This window comes from Ceratosolen solmsi, unplaced genomic scaffold (assembly GCF_000503995.2).
Source record: "Ceratosolen solmsi marchali unplaced genomic scaffold, CerSol_1.0 scaffold13, whole genome shotgun sequence".
In the NCBI taxonomy this organism is placed as follows: Eukaryota; Metazoa; Arthropoda; class Insecta; order Hymenoptera; family Agaonidae; genus Ceratosolen; species Ceratosolen solmsi.
In genome coordinates this window covers 76469-102243 of record NW_011948418.1, presented here as the reverse complement: position 1 = coordinate 102243, position 25775 = coordinate 76469, and the positions used below count along the sequence as shown (strand labels likewise).

The window sequence follows — 25775 nt, the reverse complement described above, 5'->3', positions numbered from 1 at the left end:
TCGCAAGGTCGCGCGATAATGTAATAAATTAATTGCATTAACCTTTGCAATCGTCTGTCCGAGTAAGCTCCTCAGCTCTCTAATATCATTTTTATTAATTTTCGCCAAATTATGTAGGTCCCCCTCGTCATTCAACGAAACGACGTTGTGGAAAAGCTGCGAATCTTTCGCGGATCTCTCAACGGTCGCCATCTCCACTGAATTTCCATAATTTCCATAATTTCCATAATTTTCATTTGTCCTTCGCCTGCCCATATCGCTTAATCCTTTTATTTCCTTTACCAGATAGTCCTCGTCATCCTCCTCGCAATATTCCCCACTGGCTTTTCGATCAGTTGCCTTTAATCTCGAAAGTTCAATTTTATTTTCAAAAGCATTGTCGTGAATAATATTTGAATCGTCGATTGTTACCGATGATTTACTCATTCGACGATCGTTTCCGACCTCCCGCGGCCAGCTCGAATCCTCCACTCGTCGATCAAAAAGTCGACTCAACGCGTCTCTGTCTCTATTAGCTCCCAACCGTTTCCTCGATAATGAATCCGACCTCGTTTTATCCTTTATTAAATGTTGCCTCGGCATACTACCTTTCACCTCGTAAGGATTATTTATACTACGGATTTGATTAATCCTCGCGCTATCTTTTGTCCTATCATTCGGTGCTGCTAATCGTTCGTTTTCTTCTCGAAGAAAGCTCGGGTAGTCTTCCTCATTTGGCAATAATTTTGTATCCTTAGTCGAAAGTTGAGTTTTTCCTTTCACTGTGAAGAAATAAAAAAAAAAAAAAAAAAAAAAAAAAAAAAAAAAATAACGTTTTTATTACGAATGATTTATAGGTAAAATAAAGAATTATCGTGAAAGCCAAGTGGACTTTGCAGCTCCGAGCTGGAAAATCATATTAAAAATATACGAAATGGCTTTAACTAGTTTTCCTCAAAATAGTTATTGTTCAAAATATCGTCAACGAGCGTGCGTCGTCAGCTTACGTCAACATTTTTAAATAATAACGTCAAACGCTTAAGATTTTTCTATCTACCGTTCTCGTTTTATGCGTCAATTATTAATATAAAGTTTATATATATATATGTGTTAGAGGAGTATATTCCGTTACGAGCTTATATTTCTAATAAAATAAGAAAACAATGGTTGATATACGGTTTTATTATATTATTGTATATTTTAACTTATTAAAAGGATAAAGGATAAATTACATTGGTCTAGGCTTGGAATGTTGGTATGAATTGTCGTGATAATCGGCATCGTTGGTGTCGTAGTTACTGACGCCCTCGACTTCCGGTCCGTTCATCCGACGCTCGTCTTCCCGACCCGGCATATCCTTCTTGTCCTCATCCTCGTCCTCGTAATAACTCTCGTTTCCATTCTCATAATCGTCCTCGGCGCACGTATCTTCGTCGTCGTTGTCGTTGTCGTCGTGCTCCTCCCGTTCTTCCTCACCTTCGTATCTCATTTTCCTGATTAATTCGTAAATATCTGACATACGGCTCAAATGATTCGACCATCTAAATTTGAGATCATGTTGATTTTATTGAACTCACACCGCGATTCTTTCGTTTCATCCTGCACTTTCCGATGAATTTTAAGCGCTCGTTACAATATCGATAATCAATGAGCTTTTGGGCAGGGGAACTTTTATTTTTAAAATGTAAATTTAAAGTTCGGAACGAATACATATTATTAAGCTTCTTAACGCTAAAGTAATCAATAATTTTGTTGCTTTATATTACATTTTATTTCTATTATTGCGACATTTATTGTACAATATTCTTTGTAAAAGAAGATTTTATCAAGTTTATCTTATATTCGTTCGTCTATAAATGCCGTGACACTTTACATTATTCTCGAATTAAAATTAGCAGCTTGTAAGCCACAAATTTAGAATATTAGGAAAATAAATTGTAGGATATTTTGATGCAATCGAATAACGATTGATACTTCCTGCAAGTGGAATAATTTTTTCTGTCTCACTAGGTCTACCTTTGCTCCTTAATCACTTAGTATCTTATATTAATTTTGCAATTAAAGCGACAAATTACGTAATTTTATATTGCCATTGATTATTATGAATTTTCCATCCAATGTTGATATATCGTGATTATTCGACAACATCGGTTCTTACATTCTTCTCGTTCGCCCTACTTTCCTTTCTATATTTACCTATCCTCCTTCTCATTATAGCGGCTTGATTTTTCTGGATAAATGTCTTTAAAGTCGCGTTTTCGGGAAAGCTCGTTGTTTACCACTGCTCTCGGCATCTCGATCTCTTCGTCTTCGTCGAAAGCACGAGAATAATCGGCTTCGTTCTCGTTCGCTCGGCTTTTCTTCGCGATTGCGAATCTTTTGAAAATCTTTCGTGACGCGTCACGGTGACCCTTGAAAAGAAATCTTAGGTCTTTATCGTAAAATTAGGGACTTTCAGCCAAAGTCAAAGCTATATAGTTTTAACGACTGGAATATATAAGCCAATGTGACCAATATTTCATCAAATATTAATTATTGGAATTTTCTCGCAAGCGTTGAAAGCTGAGCTTTGAATTGAGCGATGAGTTTAAATTCTGTAAACGATATAGGCAATTGTGCATATGATAAATCAATCGATCGAACAATCAATGATGTGGCGCAGTGCCGAATTAGGAGAAAGATGGCTCGTTACATCCTTGAAAAACTTTATTTTTTTTATTTGCACAGGCGACGATTACGTACGATTACGTACGATTACGTACGATTACGTACGATTACAATTACGGATTATAAGTTACATTCCGTCGACATTATGTTTAAAAAAACAAATTATTAAAATACACGCGGCCGGCTGGTATTGTATGTTATTAAGGATAAACCCCGTTAAAACTACCTTGTAATTGCATTGAGAAAATTAAATTTTGCCTTAACCGTCTCTTAGCTTGCAAAGCTACATTGATTCATCATAAAATTTACGTTAAGAAAATCCAATTTCTTGGATTGCATTTGCGAATTTGTCATTTGTCATTTGTCATCACCAAGCCACATTAAGCTTGTTCGACACTCTCTGGGCTCGTTGTCTCCCATTAAATCAGCCTTTCCAGTAAGAAAATAATTTGACAAAATATCGCGTCACACATTTCGAGTAAGCACAAAGCATTTGGCATACTGTACGGAGAGAGGATGACATTTCATGCGACGGAATCTCGATTGCTTCCGGTGGAGAATCGAATAGATCGGGGATTCGTTTGACGCGCTGACGGGGATCGTAAGAGTCGGAATTAATTAAAGCTTCCGGATCATCGAGGATTTCTGGACCACTTATCAGCGGCAAGGTCTTTGGCTGGGCCTGCTTCTTGTTCATCGAGTTCGGCATTGCAAAATTACTACCTGTAAATCAAGGTAATCCATTAATTATAATCATTATAAATGGGCAAATTGTTTTATCAATCGTAACTTCGATGGCTTAATATATCGCGCCGTTATGTTTTAACATTTTAATTGGCCAAAAGAAGCATAGCTGCGTTGGGCATGAGCTATTGACTTATTGGCCCGTACGTTGAATAAAATGTAAATAAAACTTTTTAAAGGGGAGTGAGTCGAAAGTGAGGGGCCGTGTAGTCCCAGTCGTTGGTGAATCGATCTCGCAATTTTCATTCGAGTCATTCCCATAATCGACGCGGAAAAACAATTGCAATCGATAATGCGTACGACAAATCTGCAGGGGGAATTTTCGAATATTTAGTAATAAATTGGTGTCATATCGTACGTAGATGTAAGAGTCCCAAGAATATGGAACATGCATTATTCACATATAAACGTTCAATGTAAAAAGTCACTCGATAAATAGCAATAAATATAAATATAAAACATTATATATATATATATATATATATATATATATACATATAAAGAAAGTAATTGTTATAAAAAGAAAAATAGACGAAAGAAAAAAGAATCTTCTAACATGTTGTGAATTTATTGTAACCAAGTACAATTATTTGTCACGTTGAGCAGTGCGCCGTAAGAGAAAATAATAAGGACCGATGAATTTCGTAAAAATTTTATGTCCACTCGAGACTTGCTCAAGCTATATATAACCTATTCATGCAAATCTATTTAACAGCAATTGCTCTGCATTATTATATTTTCTTAATAATAATACAGTGTCTCCTTATATTATACGTCAATATAATATATAAATATATATATATATTTAGAGAGAGAGAGAGAGAGAGAGAGAGAGAGAGAGAGAGAGAGAGAGAGAGAGAGAGAGACAATGAATATCATATAGTCAATAGGATGGAGTCAAGTGTTGGATGGATCGCGACTGTAATCTTTAAAAAAAAAACAGTCGTACACGCACTTTTTCTTTATCAAATAAACTCTAAGTAATCACAAGCCGGGATATCTTGAAAACGAAGAGGTAAACTCGCGCACACAAATGCCACTGTACGAGATCGAAATCGATATTAGCGTTCGCCACGAGCGCACATAATCCATTTATAAAAGTGTCCTAATCCCAATTTGGGGGGGGGGGTAAACTCGTACGATTAGAGATTGCGCATTGTCGTTGCAAAAGCCAAGGGTCGGGTGACTTCAAACGCAACAATGCCAAAGGCACAATCGACGAAAATTCCGCCTCTTACAATTTTAGAAGCATTTATAAGAGCCAAGAGATGCGAGAGAGGTTATGTTGAACATAACAAAAATTAAAGCCTAAAGCGCTTCTCGTCGCGTCGCGTCGCGTCGAATCGCGCGTTCCGATCGTCATTCTCCTTCAGTCGTCCCACCCGTCATCCTTCCCCTTCGCCACGGGTCTGCGCGGTCGCCATGATCGGCCCGGTCGCCACCACAACGTAGCGTGACACAACTGTCCGATGAATGAGTAAGGACGAGGCGAGCGACGGTGATGCCTAGGAGAGGCTTTCGGGGACGTAGTTTTACCGGTGTCGAGCCCTGGCCGGGCCGGGAATGGAGTACCGCCGAGAGTATTCCGGCGCAGCTCGCCGACGGCCTGGATGACGCCCGCGACAATAACGAGCCAGGCGATCGCGAGATCCCGCGGTCGCAGCCGACTTCTCGGCATTGTCGGCACGGGGAACCCGAGGCTGCGCCATCGGATTGACGTCGCGACATTTGACGTCACCTGACGTTCGCCCCGAGTCGACCCTACGCTGTCTTCGCGGACTCCGTCGTGTTCACTCGATCATTGAGCTGACGTGCTCGATCTTACGCGGATAGGCGGACTAACGTCGATCGCCGTGATATTTGCCAACCGGGACTTTCTCAAAGATTTTAGCGAGACGCGTTTGGCAAGCGCATTCAGGGCATTAAAGATTGGGAACGAATGAATCCTTCGGGCTTCCACTATACCAGCGTCCGCTCGACTCGTCAATCTATTCGCTTAATCCGAGGAATAATGAGAGAAATGCATCGGTGCGGTGTGGCAGGTCGACGATGACGACGTAATGTCTACCCGTTGTACAGGCTGCGATCGATCCGATGTCCTTTGTAAATCTACGTAAGAGAATTATCATGGTGAAGCCCACCTTAGCCGCTATTTTGCCCAAGCATGAACAATGCATAAAAGCAAAAATCATAAATATACATAATAAATAGATTTCTTCTATTAAAGATTCATTCGATATCGATATGATTGTCCAAGTTTGCAATTTGCTATCGATCCTTCGCATTATCGTCGGCTATATTTGCCAAACTATCCTCGTCTCCTCCTTCCAATAGTCTTGCGTACATATTGTGCTGCAATATGACGTAGCGCAGATAAATAAAGCAGACGCTGAACTTACAATCGAAGATCCAGCATTCGATCAATTTTACCATTCTCTCTCCCGGTAGATGTATGTAAAGAGATCGAGACTTTTTCGCTCTTCGTCGTTAAAATCATCAACAAAAAGCATCTATCATTTTGTTTTTTTTTTTTTTTTACGAATAGTACTTTTTAACTCGTGACACCCGTACAAACATTTGTCGTTTGTTTTTCTTTTTGTTTTTTTCTTTCACATCGACACACACGCATACATGCATTTCCAAAGGCGCAAGCGCCTGCTTATTGGCTTCATTTAAATGATCACCACTCCACTGTTGGTTCCTCCTTCAATACAACTCCAATCCACCGATCCACATGTTTAAATTTATTGCACAAGTACGCATATATAATAATAATAATAATAATAATAATAATAATAATAATAATAATAATAATAATAATAATAATAATAATAATAATAATAATAATAATAATAGGTTTTTTTCGGTAATTTCATAGTTTGTATATTGTCCTAGGATCGTTGTATTGCAATTAGCAATAGGGTTGACCGGTATTATATCGGATAATTATACGGGTTGATTGAAATTGAGGGCAAAAAAAAAAAAGAAAGAAAGAAAGAAAAACACGAAAAAAACAGGGAAAGAAATAATAAAGGTAGAGTGTAGATGCAATAGTAATTAGTGAGAAATGCTGGGACTTCTTTGATAAAGATGATAAATTGTTCAAAATAATATGAAAGATCGATGATAACTAGGCATTTAATAATATGACATTCATAAGCGTATTAAACGAAAGAAATTGGCAATTCCCAATGGTATTTGTTTATTTTTCTACGATAATAATATTCTAAGGTGAATCTTCAGGATTTGTTAATGGCATTAGATTGTCTAATGTCGCTGCAACTCTGATAACTAAAAATAGAGGACAAAGAGAACAAATATTATTCTACATCGATTTGTAATTAAGATATTTCCTTGCCATATATCCATATATGGCAATTATTATGTAAAAAATTCTTGTTGCATGAAATGTTTGATTATCTGATTGAAAAACGCTATTATCAATTTTTGTAAATAAATTTTTTACATTTGAATTTCGAAAAAAGTTAAGCATATTTCATTTAATATAATGAAAAATCGATGCAGTAGAATATTACATTATTACTAATAAATTTATTTCATTATTATTCATTAGTTTAAAACCAATTGCATCGAAATAATGTTTATAATTAATTAGCCAAGAGCCTGTTGTCTTCATTGATTACTCGAAGCCACGAAATCGAGCTTCGGTTATGAAAATTTTAAAATCTTCTTCGTATCGTACACGGATTATTCATATTATTTTCACTTGGTATTTATAAATTTTCATCAATTTCTAATATTTCTAATCATTATTTTCACGTAAAATCAATTATAATTTTACGCTATTCCTCGATTGCTAAAGTTAATTGTTAATCGCGTTATTCAAAAATCCTTTGGAATAATAGTTGTTTTTTTTTTTTTTCAACACATTCATTGTCAATATTAACGACTGATGCTAAATTTTCATAGCAATTAAAAAATTCACTTATTAAAACAACATTTGAAGAAAATATTTATCCAATGTAAGATATGCAAATCTTATAGTTTCATTATTCCGTTTAAATGAATCAGTTTCGAATGTTAATTTCGAAATTAATAAACATTGTTTATAAATAAAACGACTTCGCGCTAAAACATAATTCCTGATATGATCTCTATTTATAAATATCTTGATATTTTATGTAACCATGTTTATAAATAAATTCTTTGTATCTTCTTTTTGAATTGATTTCGAATGAGCAGTGCTGCCAAGCAACCATAACGATATTCCATGTTGCGTAAAATTCGTATTTTTATCATGGTAACGCCTCTATTCTTGATAATGAGAGTAAAATTTTCCTAATTATTATGTATTATTGGCTGAAGGTATAAATCTAAATATTTTGTCAATTTTCGAGTTAGTATTTGCAACTGTTTAACTATTCTCCAACTTCTCCGATACATTCAATGCAAAAAGTGTTTCGCATCTTTCTCAACATACTCACTTATAAATAAATCCTAATGCAGTAACAACAACAACAACAACAGCAACAACAATGCAATGGAAATTCTTTTATTTATTCAAATTAAATCTTGCGTTTAGGGAATTGTGTTGTAGAGAAATGTCTGTATGATGTTCACAAGATTATTTATGCATTATGTAGTTGGTTAGGTATTTGATCGTCCAACTAAGAAATTCCGCACAATTATCTCCCAATTGTTAAAAGAAACAACTATTAAATTATTATGTAAATTATATCACATTTTTCAGCTGATAATGCGGCCATTGTCTTGCCTCGAACTTTCCCTTTAACTAATCCATAATAACATTCACCGTACTTGTCGTTTATCTCGATAGTGTGGCAGTGATTTTATCGAAAGTCATGAATCAGCAATATAAGCAACCTTGATTCGTATGTCCTTCAATTGCCTTCAACAATAATACTTCGGAGCTATTAATGCGCCTGTGTTTTTGTGCCGAATTTCGACAAACGTGCCATTAAACACGCGATTAATAGGTGAAAAAAATATATTTTTCACATATGCCAATCGACTCATTTTTATTACCATGAATATTCAAATTTTGTATTATATTGCCAACTTATTGTTTGGTAGATTTTCCAAATAAAACAATCAATCTTACAATTACATTCAATTATCTCACTTCACTTGGTTCATTTTGCCTTATTCATGCTTAATCATATCAATTTCAGTCGGATGTCTTTATCCACTAGGAATAAATGAAAATGTCTGTGAATCTTGAATTTTTCCACGATTCCCGTATATTTTTATCGAATATATTTGTAAATGTTACATGGTTATTGATTTAATTGTTGAACGTAGTTGAAAAAACTTTGGATAAATACTATTAATCTATATATATATATATATATATATTGTGTTTGTCTCATAATTCACGGCTTTTAACGTGACGTACTGAACTTGTTTCGCCAATTCTCGAACTTTTTCCTACAAAATCGTCGCTAAAGCTTCGTCATATTTTCGTTTGCATTTTATCGTGACACGGCATTTAAAAAAATCAATAAAATAGCGTATGATCTTCTCATGAAATTTTTTGTTATCGACAGTATGCATACTGGGCTTAATAATTATTATTATTAATACTGCTTAATAATGCTTGATAATGTAAAAAAATTCAATTAATTATTGTTATTTTAACGTAATGAAACTTTATGTTCAGCAAAGATAAATAAACATTGTAACACCGAATCATGTAAATCTCGTTGTGTCCATGATCACGAATGAAATATTCTTCGATGTAAAATTAATCAGCGAAATGGAATAAATTTTGTGTCGATTATACAACGTCAAGGTGGCATAAAAATCATTGAAATACACATATTTCCATTAACGAGTATCTTATTTAGCCTTCTAAATAATTAATGCGCAGCGATCATAACCGATACATACAAGTAGTTAAAGAATTATTTAAAAAAAAATAATACCCACTATTATTATTAGATGGGGAGAAAAATGAGGTTATTTTACTAAATCTAAAATACATTCGATATATAAATACATACACACGCGTACGCATATTTATTTATTTACGTTCTACGTGATAAAAAGAAAAATATCCCTCTTGTCATCCTGTAGGTATGAAAAAATCTTATCGAAGTAATTTGATCCAAGTACTATAATTGATTAATTTACTTAAAATACAAAATCCGTTAATTATTCCTCATTAAATACACGAATTAATCGTAAAATTGATAATACGAATGAGCAAAATAACTATTTTCGCAATGTCCAAGTACTATTTTAAAGAAGAAAAAATCCCATTAGTTTGTCAGCTGTCCACGTTGTTTGAGATACGCCAGTCTTATCGACTAGACGTCGATGAATTATTTTATTATGATCGGAAAAATTAATTGCTCGTACGTAAGCGGAAAGCTTTTCTGCATTTCCTTTCAGCCGGAGTAAATATTCATACAATATTAAGTGTAATTTACGTGCATGATATACGAGAAAAGCTTACCTGATTAAAACTGATTAGGAAGGAGAATAGGGGAACAGTGCTATTGAATGATTGAATGTCGGTGTGAAAAATTCTTGAAAAGGGCCACAGACAAGGTGCTGTCGCCTAGGAGAAATGTCGTCTATCTTGAGATTAACCTTTAGCAAATAAAACCAAAATTCATCCAATGCAGCCTTGTCATTTGCATGCGATTAAGGATTGTCAACCCCCCCCCCCTCTCTCTCTCTCTCCCCGCCTTCCCACCCTCATGACAGTCACCATTGTATTGTTGATCGACGAAATCGGGATTCTATCGCTATCACGTTCCACTTACCGACTGCTCGACTTTTACTTCCGTATTGCCCACTAATGGACATTTAATTATACCGAAAATAGGTAACTTTCGAATCCTACCAATCTCTTTCCAAGCCATTTCCAAACTAAATAATTACATCCACTGCCAATTATTGTCCTGACAATTTACATTTTTAAACGCTGAGTTTGTAAATTTCATTATAACTCTTACCCGCTCTCGCTCTATGACTTCCTAACTTCCAAATTTTCCTAAATCTTGTATTTACGAGGTTTTCAAATCGGCATTGAAACGTGAAATTTTTACATTCTGCGCTGACGGAACCTGGTTATTACGATTTTTTAAATTCAATCGCCACCCCCCCCCCTCTCTCTCTCTCTCGACGATATTTCAAACAAACTTACCCATATATTTTTGTGTCAACAGTTTTAATAAGCATGACGCTAGAATACTATGACAGGTGGAGATAATTGCTTTTAATTTTATGTGAACGTGTATTAAAGCCGTAGCGCGTATACTTGTCGGAGTCATAATATTAACGAGACTGAAACAGTACAAATTTCCGGATCCGATCTTTATCTTCAAGACCTTTTCTCCGAAGCGTCTAATAAATCGTCAAATTAAGAGATAAATAAGCCGACCGATGTACGTAACGAGATTTCTTTACAACTATTTTAAGTTATTAATTGCCGCAATCAGCGCGCACGACGTAGAGGGAAGGGTTGTATTGCAACTCGAACGATGAACATAAAGATATGGCCAAAGCCGCGAAAACAAATGAAAACTCGAGGAGTTTACTGCGAATTACGAAAGCTCCTTAAATGCTGCGAGACCGACTGCGCAATGTCTTCATTCATTATTTTTTCACGCTCTATCGTCGATATTAGACTAACGTAGTGCACGAGATTACGAGAGCATGGGATGACACATAATAATAATAATAATAATAATAATAGCGAGGCGCATGAGGGCGGGGGAAGCTTCGTTTCGCAAAGCCATAGAGAAACACGGAATTGCGAATTGAGCCCGCGATGTCCGAGTCACGAAGCGTCCCAACCGGAAGATCCGTGATCTTGCTACTTCTTCGTTGGGGAACTTTGTGGGAGATTCTCTCATCGTCAAGACGACGTGGTCGAGAAGGATGACGTTGGAGGGGGATGGATATGGGGATGACGCGGAGCTTGACGAGGGTACCGTTGTAAAATAGCTAGAAGAAGGATAGGAGGACAAAGCAAATGAGACGAGGCTCGAGTTGGGTGATGCGGATCGAAGTGTGAGTAAGTCAGTGACGAGGAGCGAGAAGTCGTCATTAGCTTTATCGACGAATTGCAAATTAAAATTTATTGGCCATCTCAAATGATTCGGTGCATCTCTCATTCTTCAGTTAGCTCGGAGCTCAAAAAAAAAGAACAAGAAAAAAAAACAACACGGCACGATAAATCTACGTTGATAACGTCAAGGCTGACGGTGAATGGGGGTATTGGGGGGATTGGGGGATGGGGGGAGGGAGATGAATCAGAGGCGAGCACGCGTAACTATTATGCAATACTTCGGTGTGTAGACTTGTAAGCGACAATTAATGCCAATTGAATGAATGGCCGACGAAAAGTCCCAAGACTTTCCAACCAACGAATATCAGAGTAATCACAAGCTCTTCCCTTCCCTGACATAATGGGATGATTTAATGAATTCTCATTCAACGATACTTTCATATATTTAATTTTAATCAAAAGAATAAAATTTGAGATTGAATTTTAATGTGTAATTTTTATAAAACGATTTGAATCTTCGAGCGCGATACAGAAAAATAATATATATATATGTATATACATGAAATTACAATTACCAATGTATATAATACCGAGCTTGTAGATAAGTGTATTTGTAAAACAATAAAATTAAATGTTTAACACACGTATTATTTCATATTTAAAACGTTTTGTGTTTTACATTTTTAATAATAATAAAAATAAGCTGTTTTCTTTTTCATTTATTTTTGTAATAATTTAAACAAACATCTTTCCTTATAAAGTATTTATATGCCAATGTTGGATATTTGCCAATTTATAAATATAGAACGGTGAATTTGCTTTCAATAAATTTATTTTGAAAACAAGCTTCGATAAAACAAAAAAAAACTCAACGAACGTACTCTCCAAATAAAATTTGTCTAATTTCAAATCGATTGAACAAAAAAAAAAAAAAAAAAAAAAAAAAAAAAAAAAATCAATTTTTACAATTTGATTCATTATTAATTTATGTACAATGTCAAATGTTCATCATGGGTGCGTGAACTTTTACATACCGTCGTACAATTGTATGTTTAATTAACAATTTACATGTGCCGTCTCGAGGTGCTAATAGCGTATATACGCAGTACGTATATAAGCTCTCAATAATTCAAAATAAATCATAAAATAATATGTACGTTCTACTTTATATAGTTTTTTCATATTTTTTTAGTATTATGTTTGATATTTTTTCCCCCATTTTTTATTTATTTATTTATTTTTTTTTTTTATTGATTTTCAATCAATCATTATATATGGCTCGAGACGAGCGAAAAACTAAATAAACGAAATGCTGCGTTATAGTTGTGTATCCAATGCAAAAACTCTATGTACGTTTTCTATTTTTGAAAAAAAAAAATAACAAAACAAAACAAAAAAAAACCAAAAAAAAAAAAAAAAAAAAAAAAAAAAAAAGAAAGAAAGAAAACGACAAACAATAACCCATCACAATGAAGACAACAATTACTTGATTGGTCACTTAATAGGAGAAGATGAAGAATTGCGGGAAGGAGGTCGCAAACACATTCACAGAAGTTGCGATTATATTTCTCGACACTGACGCTCATTGATTCTGACTAACTTGGCGACTCAGTCTCTTGTTGTGTCTTTTCGCTCTGCTCGCTGCTTTCGTTTTTCGATCTGAAAGAAATTAATTTCAAAGTTGAGGTCATGTGCTCAGTACTCTTAGTCACCGCGTAGAAATATTTTTTACGGCATTGCTCCTCCGGCAGTGTTATTTATTTATTTTTACTTTTTTCTTTTTGTTTTGTATTTTGTCATAAATGACCTCGGGCAATAAAAGGTAAATAGGATTTTCGTTTAACCATTCTATCAATAAAACATAAAGATAAAATATTTTTCGACGATAAATGTAATCAGTTGTAAAATGCTAAATGTACACGACAAAAGCCGATCTATGTTTAAGTAATAAGAAACATTAATTTCATATCCAATCATGTCTCATGTTGTATTTAAGAACATCGACCGATTGTATGTGACAAAATATTAATTGGCGAGTCTCTTACTAAACAAACAAAAAAAAAATATATATATATATATATATATATATATATAAAGTTTACAATGTAATTTTCATTTAATATCCGAGACTAAAATTGTCGAAAAATAAAATTATTCTTTAAAACTACATCGTGGAGCTGATTTTTAATATTACTACTGACTATTCTAATCAAGTTGCACTTATTGAATTAATTGTTCGAGCTTATTATATTTTAAAAACTTCACAATACTTATACTATCAATCTTTCCTACATTTTTTCTTCTTTTTTTTTTTTTTTTTTTTGGTTGATTGTTAATAAGTTAACATTTAAAATAGTGATGGTTATATCATATATAAGAGTTCTACAATGCCATACCATATTCCATTTTTTGGAAAAATTAATTTTCTGCAATTGAAGATAAATGGTAAAAATGAAAAAAAAAAAAAAAAAAAAAAAAAAAAAAAAAATTAATGGCATTCAATGTTCGGTAAAATTGATAATTTAAAAAAAAAGGGAAAAAAAAAAAAAAAAAAAAAAAAAAAAAAGATAAGATAAAATTAATGGCATTCAATGTTCGGTAAAATTGATAATTTAACTATAAATCGTTGTTTTTTTTTTTTTTTTTTGGACTTTGATGGCTTGCCATATATAATAATTTACACCTCGTTGTCAAATAAATGAAAAATCACATTTGCACATATGCATTCATAACCACCCACATACTCGCAAACATCGCGCGTGCTTATTCGCTACATTAGACCATTTTTCATCCTTGATTATTGTATTGTTGTTTTTATTATATCATGAGATTAGCATAAAAAATTATTCAGAAACTAATTTTTTTTCTTATCTCTTCATTCCCGCCGCCCCAAACGAATGCCTTTGAAATTAATTATTACTATTAATTTTCGAGATTCGTTCGCTTAACATTCGCTTCACGAGCGTACATTCTACAAAATAATAAATTAATAATAATTAAAAACAAATCTGTAACTACAATAAAAAAAAAAAAAAAGTTTAAAATATTTTTAAAATTATATTTTCTGAATTACACATTAATGCTTCATGACACAATATTTATTATCTACGTATAAAAAGTTCTGAATGATTTTTATTGCATGAATTCTTAATTTGCTTAGTTTTTCTTTTTTCTTTCACTTTAAACCTCTAAATTGTTTTTGGCCTATCGCCACACTCTTTATATACTTCCTATTAGTATCGCACCGTTTCACATTTACGATAACATTGTACAGTGTTCTACAAAATTTCGTCGTCTATATATAAATACAATAACTACGAAAGTTTGAGTAGCGAGAAATAGCTATTATTTATTATATTTCTTTACTAAATAAATGTTTCCTAACTACGTCTACAGTGTGTTACTTGACTAATGTATTGTAAAATAATTTCTAATTGTCTTTAAGCGATTAAATTTGAATTTTCTTTAGGCATAGTGCTTTTACTTGCCGTTTGCAATATTCAATCAATCAATCAATATTTTCATATTAATGCAATCATTTTCCAATCGTGCAATTCTTATATAAACTTTTTCAAAAATCTTATATGTGCTGTCATAGCTAATAATAAAAATTATCAATAAAAAATGAAAATGCAAAAAAAAAAAAAAAAAAAAAAAAAAAAAAAAAGAATAAAAAGAAAAAAGAAAAAGAATAATATCTCACAATATTGTAACTCACAGATTTACTTTTGTTTCTTCTTAATTGCATATACAGAGACAATATAATATTATTAAAAGCGTAAGTAAACTATACATTAAAGAATTCGACTTTTGCTTAGAATCTTTAATCAATCTTATTATAAATAAAATATGCATTCAATTGTAATTTCATAAAAGACTAAAGTACTTGACTTATTTTATTTGCTTTTTTTGTTTTGTTTTCTTTTGTTATGATTTATTTTTTTTTTTTTTTTGTTTTTTTTTTTTTTTTTTTTTTTTTTTTTTTTTTTTTTTTTTTTTGTAATAGAGATAGGCACTTTGCTATGTTTCTGTGTATGTTGACTCGTTCGTTTGACTTTTATCGAGAAACTCGTGGATTATTTATTGTATTGAAAAATTGTAGATTATTGTAAATTATATGTCAAATTGCGTCTTAAACCTCAGTATTGTATATTTATTTCAGGCACTCTACTACTTCTTATTCATGCTACACATACAATCATAAATTGTCAGTCGCTCATGCAATTTGCCATAATTTAATTTTTTTTTTTTTATTTATGCTTATTTTGGAACTTTAAAATAGCACCGTGTCTTCGTGTATCTTTTCTTTATTATCTATTATATTAGTTTATTGAATTGTTGAAAAAAAAAGAACAAAAAAAAGAAACAAAAAAGAAAAAAAAACAACAACAACAACATAAATAGTAATATAAATTGCTAATATATGCATATAAATGTATATTCATATGTATGTTTAACCAAATATGGTTCTAAATGAAATAAAAATAAGCGACGATTCGCAGTCATTACGTAACCGAAGAATTTTTAATTTCTTAATATATCTAATTTGGATGTAATTTTCATTTTTTTTTTCTCTCTCTTTCATTTATAATTAGTATTAAAAGGTAAATTTACTGAATATTAATCTAAATAAATGTATATTACTGAACCAGTCTGACTTTCTCGCCACTCGATTAAACATATATTTTATCCTTTTATCTTTTTTTTTTCTCTCGCTCTCGGTTTTTTTTTTTGTTTTTTTTTGTTTGTTTGTTTGTTTGTTTTGTTTTGTTTTTTTGTATTTTTTTTTTTGTTTTTTACTACAATTACATGTAAAAATTGCTTTCTTATGGATTATGTGACTATTCTACTCTGTAACTAAAGTTTTTCTTTTCTGCACATTTGTGTATCTCGCCAAGTTATTATGTTTATATTGTTTTGTCCTTTTATTCATATCCATACTCAGTCTTTCAGTCACCTCAAGTAGTATCGTAATCGACGATATTCTCACTTTTATTTTATTACTTTTTTACTATTAATATTAAATTTGGGATGATGCAAATAAAAAATTATACTTATTTCCTTTGTCTTCCTAATCAGTATTACCATCATTAATAATTAATCGGCGCCATTCGTTGATGACTGTACAGAGTTGGAATGTAAATATTTATTGAAAATCTACTATTACTTTTAATAATTGTAATTTTATTGAAAATTTGAGATGTTTAATAATTCATTCATTTATATACATATATATTTAACTCCCTAAATATATTTAAAATATGGTATCTTATGTTTAACAACTTCAACAATAAGTAGTTAATTAAATGAATTATTGTGAGAGATTAAATTTAAAAAATAAATTTTTCTACAACTTATATAAATGAACTTCTATTATGACAATAAGTCTGAGTTTATTTAACAAGTGCATTTCTTACCCTATTACTATTAATTTAATTATAAATAGAAACTTATAATGCAGCTAATGATTTAAAGTTGGACAAGATTTTGATAAACAAATTCTTGAGTAACGATATTAAATAAGTGTTATGTCTATAGAGCAATAAACTATTCACTAAGTGATCCATAAAATTACAATCACCAAAACAGAATAATAGCAATTCACTTTTACATTATAAATATCGCCCAACTCTGACACGTTAAAGTTTCAATATCTCTAAATATGCGTGTTCCTAATAACATCACACGGGTAAAAATGCGTAAGTTTGCAATTTTACTTAATAATTCACGCTATCGCTCGGTGTACAAAAATCGCAAAGTAGGTTAAAGAAAAACGCTTTTTTGTTTTTATCTATTATTTTCAAGTATAAAAAAATACGATTAATGATAGATTTTAAAACGATAGATTTAAAAGAAAATTTTATGTTGCGTATAAATATTTCAATCGAGGCTTCTTCGGAACCTTAAACGTTTTTCCATTTATTTTTAAATACGAATTATTATACTTCTGAACAGTTTTATTCTCTTTTATGCTTTTTGTCAAAGGAATCGAAAATTAAAACGACTATTATACGATCTATTTCGACATTATCAGATTCGGTAAATCGAAAAAATTAAATTTTTGAAAACAATAAGTGCAAATAAAATATGAAAATAGGCTTCCGAGTATCTGACTTTTTTTTTTTTTTTTTTTTTTTTTTTTTTTTTTTGTAGTGACCGCCTTCTGGTAAAAAAATATTGTTTTCTATAAAATATCAATTTGAATATCATCGTCGGTGCTCTTTCTCGAAATTAAAGTTTTTAAACCAACGAGGTCTGGAAAAATACCAGTTTTCCCCTTCCTTTATTGTTTCATTCATATTATTGTTTCACGTCATATTCCTAATTTTTTCTTTTGTAAGTTATTGTGTGTGCATATACATACACGCATATATGCATATGCATATATATATTTATATATATATATATATATATATATACACATATACAAATACGTATCCACGCGTATAAATATAAATATGTATATAACTTCCGGGAGCGTGTTAATCTTTCGATTGAAAAATGGCGCGTGAATCGGCAATGAAATTGCCTAGTGGGTGGTAGATACACACACACACACAGAGAGACAGAGAGAGAGAGAGAGAGAGACGCGTTAGGATTTCACGACGAAACAATTATACAATATTTGGGCACGTTTCAAATTATTTCACATAATAGTCCCTATTGTAGGCATATTTTTCCCAGATCAGCTCGCACATTTAGTCTAGTTTTGCATGTTATAATACGCCAATACACTCCCGCCAACAATAGCGGCACCTAGACCTAATGAAAGGGGCGAAAATAATGACCTCTTGAGCTTCTGCCAGTCTTCCGATTGCTTTTGTCGTCGTTTCATTTCCCGCACCTGCGCATCAATTCTGTCCTTTTTCTCCATTCGCCGTCGACGCAATTCGTTCTTCCTAAAAATTAAATAAAAAATAAAATCAAAATATATGGTATCAAATAAGAAAAATAGATCAATGAAAGTGAGGAGGCGTGTTAACGATGAACCAAATTTTTAAAAGAAGACTTTTTAATTGCAAACTTACGAATCGGGACTGGACGGTGGACTATTTGTCTGAAATGAATTGTCTCCATCGCTTTTACTACGTTTTGTTGATGCATCGCCACTAGAAGCATTTTGTTCACCAACGTGATTCGACGAACCAGTAGAATTTGAATCGATGCCTGCTGATGGTTCGCACGGTAGTGGCTTGTCAGGAGGTTTGTTTCCAGAATTTTCTACAATTTATAATGAAAATTCTCGCTTATTAAATGAATTTAATTTATATGTAATATAAATACATCAGATGTATTGAATAAGAATTTCAGCATACACGAGTAATTAATTGGATTAATTTCAGATACATAAGTGAAATGGAGTTAAGAATGTAACAAATAATCATTTCTATCAAAGCTTTGGCCGTAAAATGAAGAAATTCCTTGAAATGCAGGCTGGCTCACTTTCACGGTGCTGCGTATCTTCCGTTATCTATTGTTGTATATTGTTTCTCTAGGGCGGAAATAAAATGAAAATAGGTTTGCCAATAATTACCATTATCCGTAATGGGGCCAGGCGTCGAATCCGACATCATGCTGCGAGTTAAGGATTCCCCCCTCGGAGGTGGCAGAGGAGGTTGTTCCACAACTTCTGTAACTTCTGGTGTCGTATAATTAAAACTATATATATCATTTTGCGCATTTCCTATTTCACTATTGTCCACATTCTGAAAATTGAATGCAAAATTGATTTTTTTACAATGAGTTTATTAATTTGCCGTTGACACAGCAGACCAATGCCATTAGAATATAGGATAAATGTATGCTAAAATGCGGAATAAGAAGGAAAATCATGAAATAATGCAAATTAATCAATCGCAAACAACACTAATAGCATTGTGCCACTGTGAATTGGTATTAGTTACCACGTTATTAAGAGGCAATTGTTTCGATCCCACGATGATGGCTGCATACGAGAATCGTAATTGGTCTGGCGTTTGAATCAAGCCCATTCGAGATTGTCTCATTTCTATCAAGACTTCTCGTACATTAACGGAATTCAAACCATTCTCTTCAATCTGAAAAAAAAAAAAATTAATAATAATAATAAGAAGAAGAAGAAGAAGAAATGACGGCGGCAACAACGACAATAACAATAATATCGTTAAATTATTTCACTATTTTTGCAATTATCGAACTTTTATTCATCATGATAGTGTATCCTAATGATGTTACATTAATCCTTAAACTATAAAGCAACATTTTATTCTAATAACTTAACAATAAATGAAATTTATCGACTCAAAGTAAATTAAAATATTCTAGTTTCTATATGAGAGTATAACAAATTAGAAACTTAACCAATATCGACAAAAATATTGATACATAGTTCAAAATTTGCAAAAATGTTGCTTAATTCATAATTGTATATTAAATTTTAAATACCATTCCCAATAAGTGGGCATGAAATAAAAATGAAGGAAGGTATTAAAATATTCAGTGGTAATTGCCTTTTAATTCGTTAAATATATGCTGCTTATTTAAAAGCTAAATTAATAAATAATTAGAATTATCTCACAATTGATTATTCATGTTACATTGTGCACGTTATTTTAATTGCTTTTCTCACTTAATTTACAAGGATAAAATTATAATAATAACAATAAGAGAGGACAATAAGAGTAAACATAATAAAACTATCTGGTTAAGTATCAATTATCACAAATTACATCGATTGGTTTTTTATTTAGCGTTAGGCTTTCATTACTACGCCTCTGCCCTTTTACTTGTCATCTCATAGAGACGAAACGCGAGAGAAATCTCAATTGTTTTTAGTTTCGGATACCCACCAATACTAAACATGTGTCTACCAGGCAGAATGTGCCTGATCTGCCAATGCCGGCCGAACAATGTACAATGGGTGGGCCGACGTTCTGGTCCAGGGCACCGGATTGCCTCACATCCGCCAAAAATCGTAAAAACGCTGCGGGACTCCTGGGTACACCGAAGTCCGGCCACGTGGTGTAGTGAAAGTGCAGTATGTCTCGGCTTTTTTGCGATTCAGTATCCGTTAATCTAATTTAAGATCATTATTAAAGATAATTTACATATAATAATATCAATTTTAATGGTCTTAAATAACTTTGAAGGAAAATGCCCGAGATGTGGGAGATTTGTGGTTCTTGGCGTCAAATCAAAACGCCGTGATTTTTGCGGCTATTAAGTCGAGCGTTTTCTCGAGGTCTTCATCGAGCCTTACGCATTATTTATCCTCGAAATGCGGGAAATTTTTCGATTTTACATTTTTAGACTTTAACCACATGACGTTGCATTATAAATCTATTCATGATGCGTAGTATTTGTAATTAGAGCTCTAACATTCTCCTTGGAATTAGTTCAAACCTTTATTAATTTCACACTTATAAATTGTTTGCACTGGCTAATGATTTTAAATGATTTTAAATGACACACTCGTATAAAGTGATAGAGAAATAGATATTCTTCAAACGAATGGATTTTATTAAACTTATCGTAGTATCAACAATAAGATCCGATTATTCGAAATTTCAAAAGAAATAGTGGTAGTACTTGCTTTTGCCTCTCAAAATGCCTTAGCACACTTAATTAAATCATTTTCTATAGATTCTGATAGAATTCTAGAACATTGAGACATTCTGATAGAGAGAAACAGAAGGAAAGAAAAATAATAGTGCAAAATAAGGAACAATTTGTATATTATCGAATTAAAGAGAGTTTTTGGTTAGTCTGTTTTGTACAAATTAAATGTTTGTCTAGTTAAAGAATTATAATAATGGACACGAATATAATAATTCTGCAAAGTCTGTTTTCTATAAGTTAGCGTTGCTCACCTCAGTGTGCAAATCGTGTAATCAGATGACTCAGTTTTACTGATATATTCCACTTTGAGATCAACATCGGTAAGGTTCATTGTGTGATCGGATGAACCGTCGAGTGGCCAATATTGATGGCACTTCACCTGATTTTTCTCAATTACTTTGTTTAGCATTATTATTGCTTTACTATTTTGCTCCCACACCATTAGCCAAAAGTGGCTGATTGTGTTTGGCAAAGGTCCTTGCGTCAAGATATATTGCCTTTGGGCTCGCTCCATCTGTAAGTCATACGTAATGGTTCATTTTTTTTAATAAATATTCCTGACAAATTAATAAGCCACTGCATTTAAATGTTACAATATTATTAAATGTCGAGACGTGGCTTTACATTCTAATTTAATTAAAATTATATGTTAAGCTTTGGCTTCACATTTTGAACGTTTGGTCAAACGGTTGAGAAAATAATTTTCTTTCATTTACATTAAATAAATATAGATAACCGCTCACATTATTTTTGAAAGAAATATATTTAAACATGTAATTTTTATGATTTCGTACAAAAACTTTTTCTTTGATAGTGTCCAGGAATATATAATGGCGAATGAAATGTTTTTTTTTTTTAATCTTACTTTAGTTTCTTCTATTTCTGTTCAAATGGCAAATAAGTTATTTTTAACTGATTAAAGTGTCATTGATGCGCGTTGAGTGAAACTAATTTAAAACAATATGATCTATTTTCATTTCACATAGTTGCAAATATTTTAATTATACATACTGATTTTACTTAAATACTATGCGTTTAATAAAGAATAAATTTCATTCTTTAGCCAAACTAAATATAACATTCGGACTTGATCAGTCACTCTCAACTTACCCGCACAATGTTTGCATTAATATAGTCGCATGGACCTTTTTTGAGGACAATTCTTGTATGATCGTATGGCCAGACATCTCTGTAACGATTTAATGATCTATTTTGTGGTTTTGTACTTTCATCGTAGGTATATTCAAAATGACTGCACTCATTACGCGTATACTGTAAATGATAAAGAAATCACTTTTAAAATAAAATTTCAGAATAACAAATTAGACGGGATTAAAGCTTTAAATTCATAGTAAGGTAACGATGTAATTTTATGAATGTCTTTAAAGTTTGAACATTTATTTTCAAAGGCTTTCTGCTTTTAGTAATAATTCACAATCTTGGAAAATTTTAATTAAATCAAATAGATTCATTTTGGATAATGTATTTATGGATTATTGTAGCATATATTTCCCTTTCAAATCATAAAATTACATTGTAATAATAATAAAATGTACAGGATGCTCGAAGCAAATGATATTCTTGTAAAATGATTAATGACATGTAACGTGGAACAATGTTAGGAAGCCATTATTACAGCTACTAGTTAGAAATATTGATTATCAATTTAACTCATCCAAATGTCAGTGCGATAAATAATTCAAAAGTAAGGCTTGTTTCTACAAGGACAAAGAAAAAAAGTTTCATAGAATATTGAAAAGAGTACAAAGGCAAATTCAGTCACATACACGAGAAAGTTTTTTACTCCCTTGCATTGAAACGTTTAATTAATTCATTAAGAGACATTTGTAAATAGCATAGTAAACAATGTAACGATAATTATTAGTTTTTAGTTGGATCCAAAAATACAATATATTTTGAGAACATATTTTTCATTCAAATCAGACGTAAAAAATGGAGCTCAAAGGTAATAGTTATATTTAGCATTACAAAAGTTCAAAATAACAGTTCTTGAGTTCATATTCCAGTTATACTTATTTCAAGTATAAACTATACAATTTAAATCAACATTACAGCATATAATGATTATTAATTTTGCATATTATTGTTGCTTATTTAATACAGTATGTGTGCAACAATAATGTAAAATGTGCAACTTTGTCATATATTTTTGACAGTTTTAATCCGATTTTTTCTCTCAAAGTTTTATGTAATTGTATGCTTATAAAATGCTCTTGTGATTATTAATTATGTAATATTAATACAAAATTTATAATATATTAATAGGTAATAAAAAATTGGATAGAAATACATAATAGTAGAATGTAGTTTAAAATATAAATATAAGGAATTTTCTCTTACTTTTTCAAAGTTCATTGACTCTATAAGTAAGGTAATCTTTTAAAATAGCGTAACACGAGAACGGACAGAGTTGAATTATATTAGGTAAATTGTATTATAGTATTACTCCTCTATTGGATTGACGGATAACTTTTTACACAAAGAGGTTATTAAAATGACTATAGCTTGGCTATTTGTTATCATACACACGTGATAGCTATTTCTCTTATGCCAAATATCAATAAAAGAAAATTTACATAAAACGCCATTTAAATGAGCTTTTTGAACAAAGTTTTACATAAAAATAAAGATATCTAATTAACGGTACAAATGTCTGTTTTACATTGATTAAGTATTAAACATTCGCATTCATATGATAAATCTTTGATATTCTCAATGTGCAGAATATAAATTTGGAGTAAAATTAAATACAATGAAAATTAATTAATTATTTAGATAATCACTAATATATATAAAATGAAAATTGCAATATATAGTATGAGACATTAGCGTTAGCAGTGCGATATCCAATGAACAAAAAATAATAAAATAATAGGCTTTAGTTTTTAGGATAGCTGCCATAAAATACAAATGAAATTCACAGTTGTCCAAGAAATGCTTTCCTCGAACAATGAGAAGCATAAATTGAGGATTGTAAAGAAAACGCAATTTTAGGTTATTTTTAATTTTAATTTTAGCTATCCTATGTTTATAATACAGTGATTGGGTATTTAAAAGAGTAAAAGTTTCTAATATCGAAAAATGATAAAAATGCACTATAATTATAGAATAAAATTATTTTTAAAGTTCCAAAATTTGTTTTATATAATCCTCTGAAACTATACAAATCATAAATATTAATATGACAACGAAATATTGCAGATTTAGTTTAGCTTCATTAAAGCATATACCAGTGTTGACAAATTTTTTCCCTTACAAGTGTGTATTTCTTAAAATTTTTTCCTCCCTCATACTGTGGCATTCAAGCGAAGAGCACATCGGATTAGAGAATTTTCCGAGGAAAAATCATAGATTAAAGAACAAAAGGTGACTTTTATACATGAGCCTTTGGTGTTATACAGCTACAATCACAAAGGCCCAAGCGAGTTAGGATGACGAATACTGAGAAGAACCAAGATTAACGAACGAGTGAGAGGGATTGTGTGTGTGTATGTGCGTGTTTGTACGTATGAGTTCGAGTGTGTATGAAAGAAAGAGAGAGAGAGAGAGAGAGAGAGAGAGAGAGAGAGAGAGAGAGAGAGAGACGGGAGAGGAAACAATAGAGATAAACTACTGACAACATGAATTGACCAGGATTAATAAGAACAAATTCTGTGACGAATAATCTTATGGGTATGGGTATGGGTGTGTGTGCGTGCATGTGTGTGCGTGCATGCGTGCGCGTGTGTGTGTGTGTGTGTGTTTGTGTGAGTGAGAGAGAGAGAGAGAGAGAGAGAGAGAGAAAGTGGGTCGGGAAAAAATAAATTATGATACTGCACCGAGGGGAAAGCGCGAGACAGCCTTTTTCTTATTTCGGAGCAAAAAGAAAACAATCGCGCGAACTGCTATATCCCGAGGGGGTGGGGATGCGATTTGCGGTAAAAAGGAAAATTTCGGAGGATGGATTATGAAGGTTTTGACGGCCGAAGTATTCGAATGTTTGTCGCTCGGAGGAGATATGAGTGGAGGAAGCATCGATTTGGTGAAAAGCAACGAGAAATAAAAAGATCTCCACCTGATAAAGCATTGGCCAGGCATTTTTCGAGTTGATCTCCAGATACTCCGTTTCCACATTACTCGTCGTCGGCGTCTCACTGCTGGTCATCCTGACTTACCCCAGACTCGCTGGAGTACGTGCGTGCGATAACTCCACACGCGCGCGCACACGCACACGCACACACGGAGACGCGCGCGCGCGCGCTATGAAAAGCGTACGCGCACCGAGGGTCCGTCTTTACCGGGTCTCGAGACTCTTCGTCCACGTCGTGACTCGCGCCGCCAAGCTGCTGCTCTCCTTCTTCCTTGGCTTTGGTCTTCCTTCGTTCTCCTACTCTCTCTTTCCCGACGACGCTTCGGTCCCTTTTCCCACCCGGTCACCTCACTCTCACTCACTCACTCACTCACTCACTCACTCTCACTCTCACTCTCTCTCTCTCTCTCTCTCTCTCTCCCTCTTTCGTTCGTTCGCCTCTCGCCCCGGCGAATATACGTGTGGTCGCGCACGCACGAGTACGCACGCACGCAAGCAGGCAGGCAGGCAGACAGACAGTGAAGCAGGAACGCGCGCAGGGAAAGACGACGCGCACACGTCGGGGTTACAATTCACTCTCGTGCTCTCCCTCTCGGCTTCTGGGGAGGCTCTTCGGCAGATCTTTCCTTTGCGGCGCTGTTAAATGAGCTTTCTCCGGCCTCGGAAAGCACGTTCACGCCGCCACTCCGGTCATCG

The 25775-nt window shown here is 32.9% G+C and overlaps 1 protein-coding gene across 4 annotated transcripts; it reads right to left on the bottom strand.

Moving 5' to 3' along the window:
* Nucleotides 1-3125: 3125 nt before the first annotated feature.
* Nucleotides 3126-25486, bottom strand: LOC105360078 (Protein tyrosine phosphatase 61F). Of its 4 annotated transcripts, XR_912792.1 has the most exons (10): nt 25065-25486; nt 22100-22261; nt 21241-21503; nt 20221-20446; nt 19297-19449; nt 18927-19098; nt 18421-18613; nt 18181-18291; nt 12879-13051; nt 3126-3369 (listed from the first exon to the last, which is right to left on the bottom strand). XR_912792.1 is itself a non-coding variant. In XM_011496859.1 (9 exons), the coding sequence occupies exons 1-9, from the start codon at nt 25152-25154 to the stop codon at nt 12988-12990; spliced, it is 1434 nt and encodes a 477-aa protein (XP_011495161.1). In that variant the 5' UTR covers nt 25155-25486; the 3' UTR covers nt 12815-12987. The 4 variants fall into 4 exon arrangements, 3 of the variants coding, with proteins under 3 accessions (XP_011495161.1, XP_011495159.1, XP_011495162.1); XM_011496859.1 differs by lacking the exon at nt 3126-3369 and having other exon boundaries at nt 12815-13051; XM_011496857.1 differs by lacking the exons at nt 3126-3369; nt 12879-13051 and having other exon boundaries at nt 18049-18291; nt 19300-19449.
* Nucleotides 25487-25775: the final 289 nt, after the last annotated feature.